The sequence below is a fragment of the Athene noctua genome, chromosome 2, assembly GCF_965140245.1.
Source record: "Athene noctua chromosome 2, bAthNoc1.hap1.1, whole genome shotgun sequence".
Lineage (NCBI taxonomy): Eukaryota > Metazoa > Chordata > Aves > Strigiformes > Strigidae > Athene > Athene noctua.
This window is the reverse complement of record NC_134038.1, coordinates 39,410,776-39,428,927: the sequence shown is the minus strand read 5'-3', so window position 1 is coordinate 39,428,927 and position 18,152 is coordinate 39,410,776. Positions and strand designations below refer to the sequence as shown.

At 48.0% G+C, this 18,152-nt stretch overlaps 2 protein-coding genes across 4 annotated transcripts in view; one reads left to right on the top strand and one right to left on the bottom strand.

The window, feature by feature from the left end:
* The first annotated feature begins 2,195 nt into the window (after positions 1–2,195).
* Positions 2,196–3,290, top strand: BHLHE22 (basic helix-loop-helix family member e22). The gene has a single exon (XM_074897700.1). The coding sequence runs from the start codon at positions 2,289–2,291 to the stop codon at positions 3,195–3,197; it is 909 nt and encodes a 302-aa protein (XP_074753801.1). The 5' UTR covers positions 2,196–2,288; the 3' UTR covers positions 3,198–3,290.
* A 7,590-nt stretch (positions 3,291–10,880) lies between these two features.
* The window catches only part of CYP7B1 (cytochrome P450 family 7 subfamily B member 1), a 130,174-nt gene continuing 122,902 nt past the window's right edge, over positions 10,881–18,152 (bottom strand). For all 3 annotated transcript variants that reach the window (XM_074898899.1, XM_074898897.1, XM_074898898.1), the window contains one exon: positions 10,881–15,224. In XM_074898899.1, the coding sequence (XP_074755000.1) occupies positions 14,928–15,224 (297 nt within the window). In that variant the 3' untranslated portion in view covers positions 10,881–14,927. The remainder of the gene's footprint in view (positions 15,225–18,152) is intronic.

Sequence of the window (18,152 nt, the reverse complement as noted above, 5' to 3'; positions counted from 1 at the left end):
GGCTGGGGGGGGGGGCGGGGGTGAGCCACCCCCCCCTCCGCCTCTCTTCGGAGTACTCGGCTTGTATGTTCGCCTCTGATCCGGAGACACGAGGTGAGGAAGGTCTGTATTGTAGTCATGTCCTCGCTAGATGAAATCTCAGTCAATTACTCTAAAATCTGCAGCTTGGCTTCTTTTCATTCTTTCCAGGTGAAAATTCAAACGTTTTCTGTTGTCGCCTGGTCCTTTCTTTCCTGAAACAAGGCACCCAACTGTTCTGATATTACCATTCAAAAACAGGTTCTGTGGCAAACCTCATTTGTGAATCTATTACAGAGATTAATAGATTATTTCTCCTTTTTCAACTAATTCTCAGTGGGGAAATTTAACCATATGGTAAGGAGAGAATTAGAATTTCATCACATTAGAGCAAAATGTAATGAAAAGAGTCCAACACCTGGGGCCAACTCCGAAAGACACAATTAAAAGGTTTTTAATGAAACCAGAGAAACCAAAAAATTTCATAGCCTTCAGTAATTCTGCCACATAAGAATGATTTACTGAAAGTGTTGGGAAATATTGTTTTTACTGATGTCATAAGATGAAAACCTGCCACTAAATACTCTGAGCGCTAACAGTAAAGCGAGAGCGAGCTGCTCGCCTCGAGTATGAGAGGAGCAGTGGGACAAAAATTCAGACCAGCCCTGGGGTTGCCCCTTCAGCTTCTGGGAGAGCGCAGAAGAGCTGTGCCCCGGCTCCGAGGAGAGCCCCGGGAGGAGAGCAGGGGGCCGGGGTAACCGGGGTAACCGTGGCGCGGGGGCCGCTCTCGCCCCGACGCCGGCGGCGACATCCCGGCGTTGGGGAGCGGAGCGGGGTGCTCCCGCCCGGGGGAGGCAGGCAGGGACCGAGCTGCAAAGAGTTGGTGAATCACAATTAAAGAAAAAAAAAAAAAAAAAGTTTGGTGGGTTCTGCCCTTTCTCACCCCGCCCTCCCTCCTCCCCAGATCGGTTCGTTTTCAAGGTAACTGATGGGGCTTTATGTTTTTTATAGGGACACGGGGGATAATCACTCGAAAGCGGCAATCTGCTACTTGAAAAGGGCTAAGGGGAGGAGGAGGGGAACCACCCCGTAGTTTGGTCTCCGTTTGCTTGGGGGGGGGGGGGGGGGGGCGGGCTGGGGACCATTCGCCTCCCAGGGAAGCAAGATGGACTTTGGCGGTGGGCAGGAGTGGGCACGGCGGTTCGGGTTGGTCCGGGTTGGATTTGGTTTTTTTTTTCCTTTCTTTCCCAGGAGAGCCTTGTCGCGAAGACGGGTGGGGGTGGGAGTGGGCTATAAGTTAATGTAAATGCAGGGGGTGGGTGGGCTGGGGTGGGGGGAGAGGGTGTCACTCCTGACTCCACGGCTAAGTTAGCAGAAGTCTGCTGGCAGCACTCGGAAGGGGAAGCGTTGAAGCGGGCTTTTCTGCAGTGCAGGGCTGTAATTTGCTGAAGGAGGCAAAGAACATCCTTCGATCTAAGTAGGGCTTTTAGTGTGCTCATTGATGAGTGAAAGTCGCCACACATGTCAAGCTAAAGGCAGTTGTTGGGTTACTAACAGGACACAACGTCTTGCAAACATATGCGTTAAGCTGTGTATACAGATGGCAGGGAGAATAATGGAGCAGGCGCCTCTTATAAAGCTCTAGCTGCTGCCTGTCTTCAGACCTGGGAAATGAAACTATTCAGACTCAGGGCCAGATAGCGCCGGGGATTGTTTGTTACCGTTTTAATCCTATTAATTAAAACGTTAACCTGATTGGGTAGAAAGCTCTGTCCCAACAGGCGAGTCTTCTTCATAATAACCTACTCTCAGAGATAATGATGTAAAAGACTCCCCCGTCTGCGGCGGCTGCTGGTTGATGGGTCCGGAAATCTCTTGAAGGTGAATCCAAGCAAGATAAACGGTGGAAGCGGCTCCGCTGGCAGTGCACAATGCCCCAGCGCGGCGCCTGCTGAGGGCGAGCCGCAGCCGGAGCCGCAGCCCCCGCCGGAGCCGCAGCCGGAGCCGGAGCCGCGGCCGCCGCCGGAGCCGGAGCCGGAGCCGAAGCCGTAGCAGCAGCAGCAGCAGCAGCCGCCGGAGCAGCAGCCGGAGCCGGAGCCGGGGCAGGGGCAGCCGCGGCGCCGGGCACGGCGCAGCCCCGGCGGGAGCCGGGAGGCGATTTCTGCCAGCGGGACGCCGGGGAGCCGCCCGCCGCGGCGCGGAGCCTTGGAGGAGCGGGCCGGGAGCTGAGGGGGGCGGAGGAGGCGGAGGCGGAGGCGAGCGGGGCGCCGATGGAGCGGGCGCTGGGGCTGCCCGCAGAAGAGGACCTCTTCCACAAGAGCCTCGCCGCCTCGGCCAAGCGCATGGAGTCCGCCTTCCGCTCGCCCCCGGGGCTCGACCTCTCCCACCCCCGCGACCGCCAGCCCTCGCCGCTCGCCTGCTACGAGGCGGCGGAGCCCGAGGCGCTGCTGCAGCCCGGCGTCGGCGGCGACCCGCTGGCGCTGCCGCCGGGCTCCGTCTGCGTCAAGTACGGCGAGAGCGCCAGCCGCAGCTCGGTGGCCGAGAGCAGCGGCGGCGAGCAGAGCCCCGACGACGACAGCGACGGCCGCTGCGAGCTGGTGCTGCGCGGCGCCGGGGGGGACCCGCGCGTCGCCTCGCCGGCGGCGGGCGGCGGCGGCGGCGGCGGCGGGGGGGGCGGGGGGCTGAAGGCGGCCGAGGGCGGCTGCTCCAACAGCCACGGGCACGGCGGCAGCAAGAAGTCCAAGGAGCAGAAGGCGCTGCGCCTCAACATCAACGCGCGGGAGCGGCGGCGGATGCACGACCTGAACGACGCGCTGGACGAGCTGCGGGCGGTCATCCCCTACGCGCACAGCCCCTCGGTGCGGAAGCTCTCCAAGATCGCCACGCTCCTCCTGGCCAAGAACTACATCCTGATGCAGGCGCAGGCCCTGGAGGAGATGCGGCGCCTGGTGGCTTATCTCAACCAGGGCCAGGCCATCTCCGCCGCCTCCCTGCCCAGCTCCGCCGCGGCGGCGGCGGCGGCGGCGGCGGCGCTGCACCCCGCCCTCGGCGCCTACGAGCAGGCGGCCGGGTACCCCTTCAGCGCCGGGCTGCCCCCCGCCACCTCCTGCCCCGAGAAATGTGCCATTTTCAACAGCGTCTCCTCCAGCCTCTGCAAACAGTGCACGGAGAAGCCTTAAGCGCCGCCGCCGTTGCCGCCCCCCGCCGCCGCCGCGGCCCCGGGGAGCGGCGACAGCCGGCGACCCGGCCCCGGGCCGGGGGCCGCGGGGGCGGCGGAGGGACTGAGCGCTGCCCGGCCCCCGCCTCCCCCCGCCCGGCCTCGCCTCGCCTCCCCCTTCTCCTCGGGTGTTGCCGAGACGGGACCGCGCCGGGAGGCAGCGTGTGCGCCGCGCCGCGCCGGGGAGGGGGCGCGGGGCCGCCGGGAGGAAGCCCCGGACCGGGGGGGGGCGGGGGGGGGGCGCTCCAGCCGGGCGCCCGCCGCGCCGCCGGACAAAGGAGATGCCGGGCCAGGAGCCGGGGCTAGCGCCGGGGAGAGGACCCCCAGCCCGGCCTCGGCCCCGGCCCCGGCCAGGCGAGGGGGCCGCGGCGATCCGGGCGCGGAGGTGGACGGGACAAATCAGAGAGGGCACTTGAACATAGATTTTTTTTTTTTAATTATTATTATTAGCAGTATTATTATTATTATTCTGAGCCAGGAAACAAACAAACTTGAAATGTAAACTTATTATTTAAGCGACTCGCAGAAACAAAGAGACTGGACCATTGCTATGGAAGACTTTGTATTTTTTATCGTCTCTAAACTTTGATCCTGTGAAAATGCGCAAAGTTTGGTGAGAGTGATTTAAAAAAAAAAAAAATCGAGAGAGTTAAAAAAAGAAAAAGACAAAAAAATAACCGAACAAAACCCCTACTCCGTGTGGCTGAAAGTATCGCATTTTTAAAAGAAATATTTATGTGCACCTTGTTTCTTTCCACTTTGCAATGATGTATAAACAAGACATGCTATTTATTTGTTATTCTTTAAATGACCCTTCCACGCCAACAATATTTATCATGTGTTAAGGTCACGGGTCTTATGTGCAGTTACTTTAAATGCTTCTAAAATTCTGTTTATGGATTAACTTAAACTGTGTGCCAAGTGTTTAAAACGTTTAGTTGCCAACAACGTATAACCAGAAATGTTGATGTATCCGAGCTGCTTAGGTTTATGAAAGGTCATCTGGATTTTAAGTTGCATCATCCCTGTATTTAAATTGAGCTTTAATAAATTGCTTCAGTCCAAAAATTACAGGAAAGGTGTATTCTTAATTGCTCAACCAACTAATTTTTGAAAGGGTATTCTTTGCATTAAAACAGGTAATAGCTATTTACTTTAACAAGGCATCAGAGCAATAGCTGCTACAAGAACACTTGCCAAGCCAATGTTTTCCCAGGCGCTGTGTTTTCAAAGGTATAATTTAAACCGCTTTTAATGTATATGTAAATTATTCTGACTGTGGATGATTATTTAAGTTGAAATACTTTAAAATACTTTAGGCTGATTTACAGAACGCGTGGAATTATTTTCTTTTTTTTCGGGGGGGGGGGGTGGTGGTGATGCGGGAGGGTGGATTTTTTTGGAAGAAAAATGAGAGATGAAAAGCAAGAAGTAGCTATTTACCCAAAGTGAGCCTTCAGTTTGAGTTTGCATGGCTGGGTGGCTGTCTCTCTGCCATTTGTAAATCAAGATTTTTTTTTTCCTTTTTTTTTTTTTCTTCTTTTTTTTTCTTTTCAAAAACGAGTCCTGCTATTTTCCACTACTTGCAGATAATACAAATTCGGACTGTCAGGTTGGATGGCAAAATAGGAGCCATGATAGATCTGTTGGCAGGTCACGGATGTGTAAAGAGTGATATATATTAAATAGGTCAATCAGATTATGACAGCAATGTACGATCGTTTGTATGTGTATCTATGTCGGAAAGAATCTTTATTAAAATATTTTGAACAAACGCTTGTATTATGCTGTGCTTTGTTAAGCGTGTATCTCCAGATTTAAGGGGGGGTGGGGGTAGTTTCCTTTCCTTTGCCTTGCTCTGAATGCTGCCCCGCAGCCCCCGGCACCCCACTGCTGGCTCAGGGTGTCCCAGGGAGCAGGGCGAGAAGTTTTTCCCCGCGGTGTGTTTCTCCCGTGCCCGTGGCGGGCGGACCCCGGCGGTGCGGGGCAGCCGTGGGGCAGCGTCGGGCCCTGGCCCTTCCGTCCCGCGGCTCCACGCAAGCCCCTCGCCCCGGGTGCGCCCCAGGATGAGCTGCAGGACCGGCCCCCCGCCCCCCCCGCCTCCTCCCTCCCCCACCCCCCAGTTTTGGAGCCTCCCCTCCCCTCGTGGCCCCTCCGCCCTGCCCCAGACCCGAGGCCCGGGGAGCAGGCAGCTCCCCAAAGCTGCCCGCCCTGCGCTGGGGCCGGCCCGGGGGTCCCCCCTCCCCTCGAGTGGCCCGGGCCGGCGCCGAGTGTCCGCGGAGCCGCCTCTCCCAACGGCAGCACTATAGGCGGGGGAAGGGGATAAATGTTTTCTGCTCCACTTCCCATCAAAAAAGATTAATCAGAACCTGTAACTTTTCAGGAAACATAACTGTAAAGTGCCACGGAGCTGTGGGAAGGCAGCCCAGAGAGGGTGGGCAGATCAGCCCCCAGGCGCAAGGAGAAGCGTCTCTCAGCATTTACTAGACAAAGGCTGGGTGCGTCTAATTATGATTATTAAAACAATTTCCATGACGATGTCTAATATTATGTTAATTTGAAAACAACTGTGTATGAAAACTGTCGACTATAATACCTAAATTCATTTAATGAAACACATCGTTAAGGCAATTAAACCTCCTGGATGTGATTAAGGAACATAATTACGACACTGTTCTGCGCCATAATTGGGTGTCTTTAATCAAGGGGTAAAGTGATCAGCAACACAGCCATTAGTTTGTATTGTTCTGTCTCTGCTGTCCATCATTCTGATTAGGAATTAACCACCGCCACCAGCTTGGCGTGGTGCGTGCCTGTGTCTGCGTGTATGTGTGTGTGTGTATGCGCGAGTGTGTGTTCGTGCATATAACATCGCAGGGCACATTTGCTGCAAGATTTACCGCTTAATATCTCTGGCGGCCGAGCAGGGGCTTCCCGGAGAGGTTTCCCCTGGAAGGCGCGGGCGCTGCTCGGCTGTGCCCGGCCGTGGGACGGGGGGAGGCGAGCGAGGTCCCAGCAAACTCCGGGAGCGGCCGAGACCTGGGCGGGGGGGAAGGTAGGGGGCTGCGGGAGACCCACTCTCAGGCTCCCGGCTCCCGGGGGAGGGGGCCGAGGCGCGGCGGCGTGTGCGGGCCTGCCCGGGGATGCTCCCGCCGGCTCGGAGCAGCGAGGGCGGCCGCTGCCGTCTATGGCACAGGGAGCGGTTTCTCCGCGCACCTCCCGTCTGCTTCTGCTTCGGGGCGACGGTAAAGCGGAATGGCAACTCTCTCCGTTCCTGGCGACCGCCGCCGCCCCGCTTTGCGCTCCCTTGGTTCCTCCTCGCTTGCCTTGGAGGGGGGAGAGGGGTCCCGGCCGGGCAGAGGTGCTGTCACTCCCGGCCCCTCGCTCCTGTCCCTCTGCACCGAGCAGCCCCGCTGGGAAGCGGCACGGCGGGCCGGGCCAGTCCCTGGGCAGGTCTTGCCAACGCGAGCGCCGTGTGTGTCGGAGGTGGGGGGAGGAGAGAGGCTCCCCCGCCCCCCTTAACGCTTGATAGATCGCTTAGCCAGAAATGAACATGTCCCCCTTCAAAAGAGCTTCCTCCCCGTTTCCAGCCTCCTCACCGAAGCGGGATCTCCCCCAGACGCCTCCGAGGGGTCCCTCTGCCCCCGCCGCCCAGCTCGGCTCCCTTCCCCCGGCCCCTTACCCCGGCTCGGAGCCTGAAATTGTCCCAGCATGAGTGACATTGGCTTTCCTAATGTAATGACTTATGAAAGATATAATCATGTGTTAAATTGAATCCTCCGCTTAACTGTTAATGGTGTGCTCTGGGCACATTTACGTATTAGATGCTATGGTAACTAATTACCACTAGAAGAAGGGATAATACACTTTCCAGACTTTGACAAATAATTATGAGTGTTCACATCCCTGCTAGCAGCAGTTGCAGCGGATCTGCTGGAATGAGTAAGTGAATAAATGAATGGGTAAGTGAACTTGTGTGCATGGAGGGGACTAGATAATGGATAGTGGTCAAGTGAGTTTTCTTATTAAAACCTTTAATGAAAATGTGATTTAGGGTGGAAGGGGGAAAAAAAAGTGCGACGCTGCCTCTAAACGTAATTAAATCGCGTAATATAAACATCAGAAACATAAATAAGTTTGCTTTTAATTAAAACGCAGCAGTCAAAGTAAATTATCCACGTGCTCGGAAACTTTACAGCAATTAACACTTTTTTTCTTTTTTCTTTTTTTTTTTTTTTTTCGGTGGTGGTGGTGACGGAGGGAGTTGTTGGGGGTGGGGTGGGGTAAAATAAACGGGCCAGGACTCCGCGACTCTCTCCAGGACCATTTGTAACTTTGATGGCACTCGCTGCCAACAGGCCGGAGGGATCCCGCGGCTTTAATCGGATTGCGGAGCATCTCCTTGCCGGAGCGGGACAAAACTTCGGGGAAGCGGCGCTGGGCTCCGCGCTGGTCCCGGCCCCCGCCGTTCCCTCCTCGGCGGGGCAGGACCCCTGCGCCCCTCGGGGGGCTCTGGCGCTAGCGGAGCCCATCGGAGGCTTGGTGCGGGCTCCGCTGGGCTTGGCTTAGGCAGGCGCCGCAGGGGTTAAGACGCGCTTGGCCGCCCCCCGGGTGCCATCCCTGCCCGGGCCGGAGCGAAGGCTGGAGCGGCCACCGGGAGCGGGATCCAGCGCGGCGGCGGCCCCGGCCCCGAGCCTGACTCGGGGGCTCCCAGCAGCCGGCCATCCGCAGAAGGGACATCTGCTAAATGAGCAAAGACCTGCAGCCAGCCCCATTTCCCTGTGGTCACTCATCAGCTCGGTGTCACCCAGCCTCCCCCCCCCCCCCCTCCCCCCGCCCCCCGTAACGCTCCGGAGGGGGATTTGCTCTTGTTTGGCTGGTTCTCCAGCCTCGGGAAGGGTTAAATCCTCCCCCAAGCCCCTAGTTGCCCTTGTCCTCTCAACCTGATTCAGAGACGTGTAATAAAATATGAAGCAAATTTATGGTCTGTTTCAAGCACTTTACTGCTGTATTTTTAAATTCATATATGCACATACAAGAACTATGATCTGTGAATAATTTGAAATGCTATAGGAAAATGATGCATTTTAGATCAAACATAACCGTTTTCTTACATAATTGTCTCGGATTAAAATAAAAAGAAAGATACATTTCGAACAGAGACAAAGCTGAAAACCTAATGACAGCCATAAACTGCTAGACAGCCATAAATTAACGTCTTCATCAAACACTGAAGGGATCAGTGCTTATCTAAATCAACAATTATTTCTTCCGAGAAGTTGCAGAACAGATTGCCCCTCTAATACTATTTTAAAATCCTCCTAATTGGGGATTAGGGGCAAACAATCGCCTTTCCGGAGTAAACCTCCTCTTCACCAGCCGAAGCCCTCCAAACTTACCTGACACCCGGACCGCTTCCCTGGGAACCTCCTCGGGGGTCCCTGTCCCCTTTTCCCACCCCAGCATCCCTGGAAGCACGGGTTGCTTTTAGGAAGGGGCGCAGGACTATCTCCTCACCCCCCGCACCCCTCCCCATCCCTTTCCGCCTGATTTTTCGAGGGGGTCGGGGGAACCGGGAGCGCAGCGACCGCAAACCGGCGCCGGGAGCCCTGCGGGCGGGCAGGTATGCCGGTCTCCCCCCACGCCCCCCCACCCGCCGCCGCGGGCCGGGGCACACCGGGGCGGCATCCCAGAGCCGAGACACCCCCAACGCCCGCGCTTCCAACCCCTCATCAATCCCGAGCTCAACTAATGCCCGTCCACTTTCCAGGTTCAAAGCTTTCGCGACGCGGCACTTCTCTCAGCTGTAGCTACCTGCCACGCCGGTCTTGCGAGAGCCTGCGGTAAAGATCGCATTTCTAGAAGGCAACTGAAAAATACGTTGAGAAGATAGCCGATTCACTGGCTCACAAGATGGAAATTAGACAGGGAAAGACTTGCTGCCTGTAGGAGGTTAGCGACTAAACTATTTGGAAGAAAGAGGTAGTTGGAAATTTGAGAGACAGGAAAGAAGTCACTGTCAAAAGTCATCACAGGGTGTTTACATACCGCTTTTTACTCTCCCTGTAGTCAGAACCTAGACTTTTATTCAACTTTCTGTACACAGAGCTGCTGTTTGAGGAAAAAACAAACAAACAAACAAACCAACACGTCAGTGTCAAAATCGGTTTAACAAAATCTTGCAAGTTAGAATCCTGCAGGGCTCCTAGCAGGAAAAGCTGAAGCTTAGGCTTCTTCTGATTATTTATTTTGGTGTAAATAGTTTTGAAGACAAGCACAGTTCTGCTATTATAAATGATGTATTTACACCACCTCAGTTCCTGAGGTAAGCCTGATGCCTAGGATAGGCTATTAGGCACAGTACTGGTTTAATAGAGGATAAAGATCCCACTACCGTTTAATTCTTTGCCTTCAAAAGAAAATGGAACATTTTCTAAATTTTATATGCTTCTATATATGCAGCAACCATTACTTCATACTTATTGCTATTTATAAACATAGACAATAACTCAAGGATCATTCATTGTAGTTTTAGGGGATGTTTTTGTAATGAGATAATTTTTCTGATACATTGTGGTATCAGGACCTAACTAGCCAGGGTACGTAGGCTGGTTTAGGTAGGAGACAAGAAAATACTTCACTTTCTGTGGTCTGACAGTTAAAATAGCTCTATTCATAAGAATTAAGCATATGTCATGCATAAACTGGTGTCTCGAATAATTTTAAAATACAGTGCACTGTAAGTAACATCAAAAAAGCACGTAGTGTCAACCCAACTATTAGATAAAATACAGTGTTACGACCTCTTATTAACCACCCCCCTCCCCAAGCTATCTTTCAGACCATCATGGAAAGCTCTCAGAAATGTGCTCTTCAAGAAATCTCAAACAATGCCACTTCTTAATTATAAACTTCAGGAACTTCTAATATAATCTGAAGTAGAAGCAATTGTGCAGTTGCTAACACACATTTATCAAATTCAGAAAAATGCTGCAGGTCTATCTTCTCTAGGATGTATCTTCAACGACCCTCACAAACACACCTGACAAGCATTTCTGCATGAAGAAATTAAGAAACACTGATATCTTCAGGGTTCAACCTTCATATTAATTACTTTCTTGTAGGACTCAGTAGCTACAGTGATACCTAGAAAAGCCGAGTTATGCTTTCCTGGTGCAGTGCTGTACATTGTAACAATTTTCATTCATTTTCCCCTTTTAAAATGAATGATCTGAGAGGATAGAACGTTTCACACTAGGTAGTACAGCTTGTACTACGCAGAGGTTTGCAAAAGGAAAAGCCTAGGAGATGTATTGGAGAATTACTAGTGAACTGCAGATCTTTATACTAATTTAGAATAATGTCCTAAGAATGACACTAGTACCACTTCCTTTTTTTCTCTCATCTGATAAGAACCAGTTTAAGTTTGATGGGGGGTAAACCACTCTTGATAATTTTTTAAATTCAAAGGAGTTGCTCCATGCCAATGCTGAATTAAAGGCTTTTCTTCCTTACAGAAATATCTCTCAAGATGAAGTAACAGAAAAATTAGGTATGCTGAAGAAATTTAAAAAATGAAAGCAGTATTTGTGAATCTGTGAGAAAAGTGTAAATGTAAGCTGGAAGAAAATACCACGGACAGTCATTCAATATTAAAATAGATATATTCATTTTTATTGTATCCTTGAAATACAAAATTCACTTAAGATGTTAGATTACTAAAATAATGAAGTTTCAATTTTCTTGCTCAGAAATTCACAATACACCTTACCTGATCCTAGAGCTTAATAATGGGTATTAACTACTGTTCATCTATATACAAAGTGTCATTTTGCACAATTAAGAGCAATTCACAATCTTTTGAATGTCAGAAAGTTCAATAATGATGAAATAAAAGATCATTTATAATTCTACAGGAGAAATTCACAGACCAGTAATTATTCATAAAAATAACACAAATAGTGACATGCAACTGGCTTAAAAGCATAAACTAAAGAGCAACTCTTACACGGTTTTGTATTAGCACATTAGGACATACTGGCAGAGATGTAGAAGTCTAATTTGCAAACTGATACACATAGACTAGCATGGTCTTTTAAGTAATAGTTTTAAAAATTCACAATAGTTTATAGCAGTACTGAGTGCCAGCATGAAAATGGAGAACATACAATCTGTAAATTAAAATAATAATAATAATAATAATAAAATCACATTTTAGCATTCACATTAGTTCATGATGAATTTACTTTTCTTCTCGGGTGCTATAAAGGGCCATACTGACTTAATAAACCTATTTTATATGAGAAAAAATGAGATTATTTTTTTTTAATAGCGGAAGATATTATCAATATAGCCACAGGCAGTGACAACTCACAGTCGGAGGCTGGTTACTGACCAGCCGAGTCACATCTCAAACTGATCAGTGAGCGCACCATTTCACTAGAGGAACAGCATACAAATTCAAGGGGCACCTGCACCCTCCTCCTGGCTGACCCTACGCCAGCCGGTCAGCGGATGAGACAAGCAGGCATTGCTGGGCTTGCAGGGTGGACCCCGCTGCTGAAGTGGAGAGAAGGGACAGGAAGCACAAGGTCTCACAGCCTCCCACCACTCACCCCTGCAGCACCACCAGCACCCGAACGCTTGCAAACAGCACTGCTGTTTCTGCCGAGATGATCTTGCCATCTTAGTGCCCCAGTGACAGACACTCGGAGCTGGTCACTCCTGGGTTCTGTGGCAGAGGAGGTCATCAAAAACCGTACTGCGTCCTACGTTATGAAACATGTTTTCCTCAGTGCAGCACGCTGCAGCCTGTTTGTCTCCAGCTGGGACCTCCAGGGATGGTGTACCCTCATCCTTCTATGGTTTATTGATCAGGAATACCGACACCATGGGCCTTTCACTCTCTGCTCCACGGAGACCGAGCCACCCTGGTCAGACCAGCTGCCAACTCGCAGTAAGTCATCTCCTCAGCTGCTGAGTACATGGACCAGAAGGGCTTAACATTTCCTCTGTTCTGCTCTAGTTCTCATGACTTTACATGGCAGTGAGGCTTACCTCCTCTGCAGCTGGGCTATGCTAAGGTAGCGATGCATTGCCTACCAGCAAAACTCATCTACCAGGAGCGTGAGTTACCAGGGACATAGTGCCAGGACAAGCTGAATAGGCCCGGCTTTACCTTTGATTATTTTGGTCCCTGAGCAAAAAGAGCAATTAACTCTTATCCCATCAAAACACGGACCCCTTGGGTGGTGCGAAGAGGGTTCTCCAACCCCAATACAAGGACTCCAAGTGTCTTCCTGGAAGTTTCCTGAAACTCCTGGGAAAGATTCTGGCCCTTTTTTTTCTTTTTTAGATGGTAGCATTCCCTACAGATTTAATTTTCTATTTTGGAGACAACCTAATTCTTTTTTTAATTTCAAAATAGGTACACACAAACTGATCAGCAATCAATCTGAAATTATTAATGAGTTGCATCTACTTTCAGCACAGCCCTATTATGTCCTACCAAATTATGCAGCAGCCTGTGACAGTCTAATGCAAAATCCTAAAAATAGAATACAATTATAAAAAAAGTCTTCTGTTTAAAACAAATACCTACTGTTATTTTTGCAGTTGCTTCAGGTTTGTTTCAAAGTTGGAAGCCAAAGAAAGATTTATCATAACTGTGGCATGAGACATTTTACAGCTTACATTTAAGCAATAATGGAATATAGTCAACAGTGTAATGATATCAACATTTCCTCTCTCAATAAACCAGGCTCTAATGTCCAGACTGGATTGTGAGCTATGGCTGAGTACAGAATAGCTCCTACAGAGTAACCACAGCAGTAAGTAACTTGAGTGCAAGAATCTCTCCATAAAAACAAATTTTATTCTGTGGCACAAAGCAATAATCAGCTTTTGCTGTTGATTAAATGTTGAAGCAAAGTTAAAGCATTTAATCAACTGCAAAGCCCATATAATGTAAGCGTACTCCAACACTGTACACATTATTGATATTATATATGAAGAGAAAATGTTTATCCAATATATCTCACAAAACCACAATTTTCTTCTCAGAGGATTTGGAATATGGCTGTGCCAATCTCTGAAAGCCTTTCTACTGATGCTGATGCATATTTAGGGTATGTGCTTTACATGAATACTAAACAGGCTTCTACACAAATAACAGTAAATAATTCTAATCCTTAGTATGCATGTAGCAGTTTCCATCCATAGGCCATCAAGTGCTTTAGAGATGAGTAAACTTTCTGATTTTATAAAACTTATGCTGGCACATTCCAAAGAGAGATACTTTCTGGGAACACAAGGCAAGGCCCGCAGACATGGCTACTCTCCCATCGCAATTACCATCTTGGCAAATTGAGACTGGACAGCCACGACAATCCTCATCAGTCTCTAAAGTGATGGCTGGGTAGAGAGCTAAGGTCTAAAAATCTCAGATCCCGTGCACTAAAAAATTCATTTTTGAAACAAGAACTGGTCACCCAGTGAAGCAGGTTGGGCAGCCAGTATATAGATAACTACTGTGGCTGCCCAGGGTTTTCACTCGCTCAAATTCTGACCCCAGAGAAGATCTCATTTTCCAATTTGTAGATGAACAAGTCTGTTTCCAAACACAGGTCACACTACTCTGCCGATGCATAACTTAGGCACAGTAAAACACTGTTAAAAATATCACACTTGCCCTCAAAGCCCTACTATTCTTTTGCCTTTTTTGAGAAATAAACAAACAGAAATGGTCAAAATAAACACATGGATGTGTTACTAGGAAAACAGTGAGACAAGCAGAAGGTAATTTTTGAGATGACAGAATCATTTCAAAAGGGCTTATATATTTTTTCCCTGAAGAATTTTTTTTTTTTTTTTTTTTTTTTTTTTTGGCTCAAAAGCCAAAATAGGTAATTTAGGCTTGATCCAGAGCCTGTTAAAATCAACAGAACCTCCCTTCTGACTTTAGATGACTGCAGGAAAAAATCAGATTTAAATTTCTTTGCATTGTATCAGAGAAAAAAAAGGAAGAAAAGCAAAGCATTCACCCTCAGTACATAAAACTGAAGTCAGAAATGTGTTGCCAGTAAGACATTCAGGAAAATCATCCTCCACCACCCCCCACACAGCTTCCATCACATCTCCCAAATAAGGGCTAACACTCAAGACCATGAAGGGAACAGAGTAAAGAAAAAGTTAGAATAATAATAACTAAAAATTATTTCATTCTCTAGAATTATGTTCCCCCTCTCTCACTATTGCACTCCTATGAGCAGATGCAGAGATGCCTGCTGATGGTGGGTGTATGGGACCTCCCAATCTAACAAGGGGGAATCACTGTGACATAGGGCCGCTGAGCCCGTTTCCCATTAAAATGGTCTGGATTCAATGTGATGTCACCCTCCCTGCAAATCCTACGCAACTCATGGCCAAGAGTATGCGGGTCTGTCTTGAAGGGATGTTGGGCTATTTACTTGGCCAAACTGTTGTCATCTCACCTCACTACTCATAGCTCAGGCAGGACAAACTGAGGTTGCATGTCCCCACATCTGATATTTACCTCCAGCCCAAGGGCTTTTCTCCTTAGAAACAAATAGAAAGGAGGTAAAAGCAGAGAGGAAAATGTTTCAAAAAATACAAAGCTGACTGATGAAACAGAGAAAACATGGAGATTAGTAGAAGGCATATAGGCAGCCGCTCACTTTCTTAAGGACCTTAGCTTGTAACGAAAGGCAATATCAACGTCTGGCAGGAGTATACCAAGGCCCATACGACTGTTATCAAGTCTGACAGCTTTGTTTTCCACTAGTTCTACATCAAAATGAGCCAATAGTAAGAAAAGAAACATCTTCATCTCATTCATTGCGAGGAACCTCCCTGGACACATGCTGATCCCAGAGCCAAAGGGCATTAGGAAATACTTCAGTTTTCTTCCTGCCTTGTAGAACGTGGTTTTCTTCCTGCCATTCTCTATGTATCGATCGAACTTATACTCCTGAAATAAAAGAAGAGAGGGAGAGCGTGATATCTAACACGGCAGTTACATGAGTGGCTTTGTTTGCACAATGGTAATGCTTCTGAAACCCAGAAAATAAGATAAAGAGGAAGACAAGGAGCTGACAGCTTCTCCTTTTAGTTGGTTCCCTCAAGTTTCATTAACTCACATTATCTTCCCTACAAAGAACACTCCTTAAATCCACTTACTTAGCTTAGCCCTTTTACATCCAGCTCCTTCAACTTCCACGTCTCATCCATTGAGTGCCTGGCCTATATTGATTGTAATTAGATTTTGACCGCTTTGTAGCAGGGACAATGAACCTTAGTGGAAGGACAATTTTCTTGTAAAGCATCATACTCGCTCAGTGTGGTACATACATCATGAATAAGGATAATCTGCCAAATTCTGCAAATGCCTATGAATAAATTAATGCATTGCACCGATCTTACTCTTGCAAGCTAGAGCAAAATCCATCCTTCTTTTGCACCCAGTGGTGCAGATTATTCGAAAACCAGACCCGATGCTTTGCAGTCAATTTCCCCTTCAGTTGGAGATGGTTGCTGCTTAATTTGCCACATCTGACCTTCAAATGTTTTTGCTCCAGAAGCTGTGTGCAAAGCAGGACAACCGCCAGTGACGGACTGTTATAAAGAGGGCGCTTTCAAGTAAGGCTTGAGGTTGCACTTGTAACCTGTTCCATAAATTGAACATCTTTCTGACTGTTTTCCAGTAGCAGGATCCCTGTTTAGAGATAATTCATGTTTTTGAATGAAGGAGATCTGGCATCCTCACTCAGTCAACGGCAAATTAACCACTTACAAAATCCTCCTGCATGCTTTGAATAAAAATGACAGACACTTCTTGCTTATGGTCACTCATTAGCATTTGTCCTGCTTTGCATACATCTGCTATAGCAGCAGCCATTTGGAGCTGGCTGGGAACAAGTCAGTCAGACAGAAACCAACCTCAACTGATTTAAAAAAAACCACACCACAATGAAAAATACACTGATACTGATCTACCCATTAGATTAAAGGCTCTGAAAACCATGCACTGCAGGTCTCACTGTCAAGAAAAAACAGTGGCAGGGAAGGTGGTTTATGAGAAAGGGAACAAGTACAAAGTGCACTGGAGGGTATGTAACTTTGGGTGTTGAAGAACTGGAGTTTGTTTCTCTAAATGGCAGAGGCCTGGATTTTCCATAAAGATAAAGGTGATTATATGTGTGTTTCCACTGACAAGTAATTCTTTTCTGCCTCTTTGAACACCCCAGCCAAAAGGAAGCATGCCATTTTTTTTTTTCCTGGTAAGTCACTGCTTCATTTGAAGAAGAACAGTAACAAATGAAAGCCCAGAATACCCCTTCTTCCTTAAAAAAGATTCACTTCCTTAAATGTAAATCCTGCTGGTCTAAAAAAGCACTGCTAAATATGAACTGCAATAGCTTAAAAATCCAACCCAACCCAACCCAGAGCTCTTCACTTTGTTGGAACGTTTCCACAAGGTGCACTCCTGGCATCTGGAGCAATTAAGATCTGTGGTATTCAACACATAGACATACTGGGTCAAACCTTATGCTTTCTTTGTCATCTTAAGAGCCATCAGAGAGTTGTAATTGCTTTTAACAAAAAATAAATTGGTGTCCAAGGAATTGGGAAAGCAGTAAACAAGTGCGAGACAGGAATGGAGCCAACGACAGTGACATGAAACTCAGGCTTGTGCTGCTGAAGTCCCTCGAGTTGGATGGTGTTTCCTTAAAAGATAGTTCACTGGCTAAATAAAGACTAAATTTTGACAATAAAGGAACTTTCAGCGATGCACAAGGTCTCCTTGGAAAAGACAGGGTGGCTGATGGCAAGGAAAAGGTGAAGACACTGAGCAAGAACAGGCAATCAAGTTCTGTGTGGATGGCCTGATAAGAGTATTATGAAAATGGAGCAATCTCCTGTGATTGATATGAGTCTCTCTCTGTCACATCTCACACTTAGCTTTGTTTGGGAAGCCACCATGTAGGGTTTCCTGCAGGGTTTCCTGATATTTCTCACTATGGGATTTGCAGAGTTCATTTACTGACCTCTACAACTAGCATGAGTTAGGATTTAGGGGTTCACTTACTCACTTTACAGAAAACGGACTCATTTATTTAGGCTTTGATGAGTGGAGAAAGAGGTCAACAATATATGCTCACACTTACACAATATGGTGCCAAAGCAGAAGATAGCTTGAACTTAAATTTATGTATCCAGGAGAAAAGCATTGCTACAAAATTATCTCGTCAAGCTGCCTGTTTTCCCAGGAAAGTTTTCCCTAAATACATGACAAGCTCAAGACTGCACCTTTCAAAAAATTCATTCTCCATCTCTATCTGATCCTCAGTAGTTATTGTTGAAAGCACACTGCATATTTTAAGAACTAAACAGAACAGTGATTTCCCCACTTTTCGAGAGGGCCCATGTGCTGAAATCAATGTACTGCAATGTGTGGATTGCTCATTCACTATCAAAAAGATAAAATATATGAACTAAAGCTGTACTGTGAAAGCTGAGCAGAGCTGATACTAAGCAGATATATTCAAGCAATGGAAATATGGTAATATATTCCGGCAATTATTGGATAAGGGAGGGGATCAGTTTTCACACTGATGCTTTTGGTCTAGGACCTAAACAAACAGATGGACTTTTGACAAATCAATAATGTTCTCCAAAATAAAGTGTTAAGAATAAAATGAGAAAAAGCTTATTTGCTAGTTGTTGCTTTTTAAGGATAGAAATATTAATCAGCTATTTGCCAATATAGGGATTATTTTTTAAAACCCTGATTTTCTCAGCGGGCTTTGTCTTCATTTTTGTGTGGGGACATCCAGCAGAGCCCTCCTGAATGTCATTTCCATTTTCATGGCTCCAGTGTTCATCCTGGTGACTATAC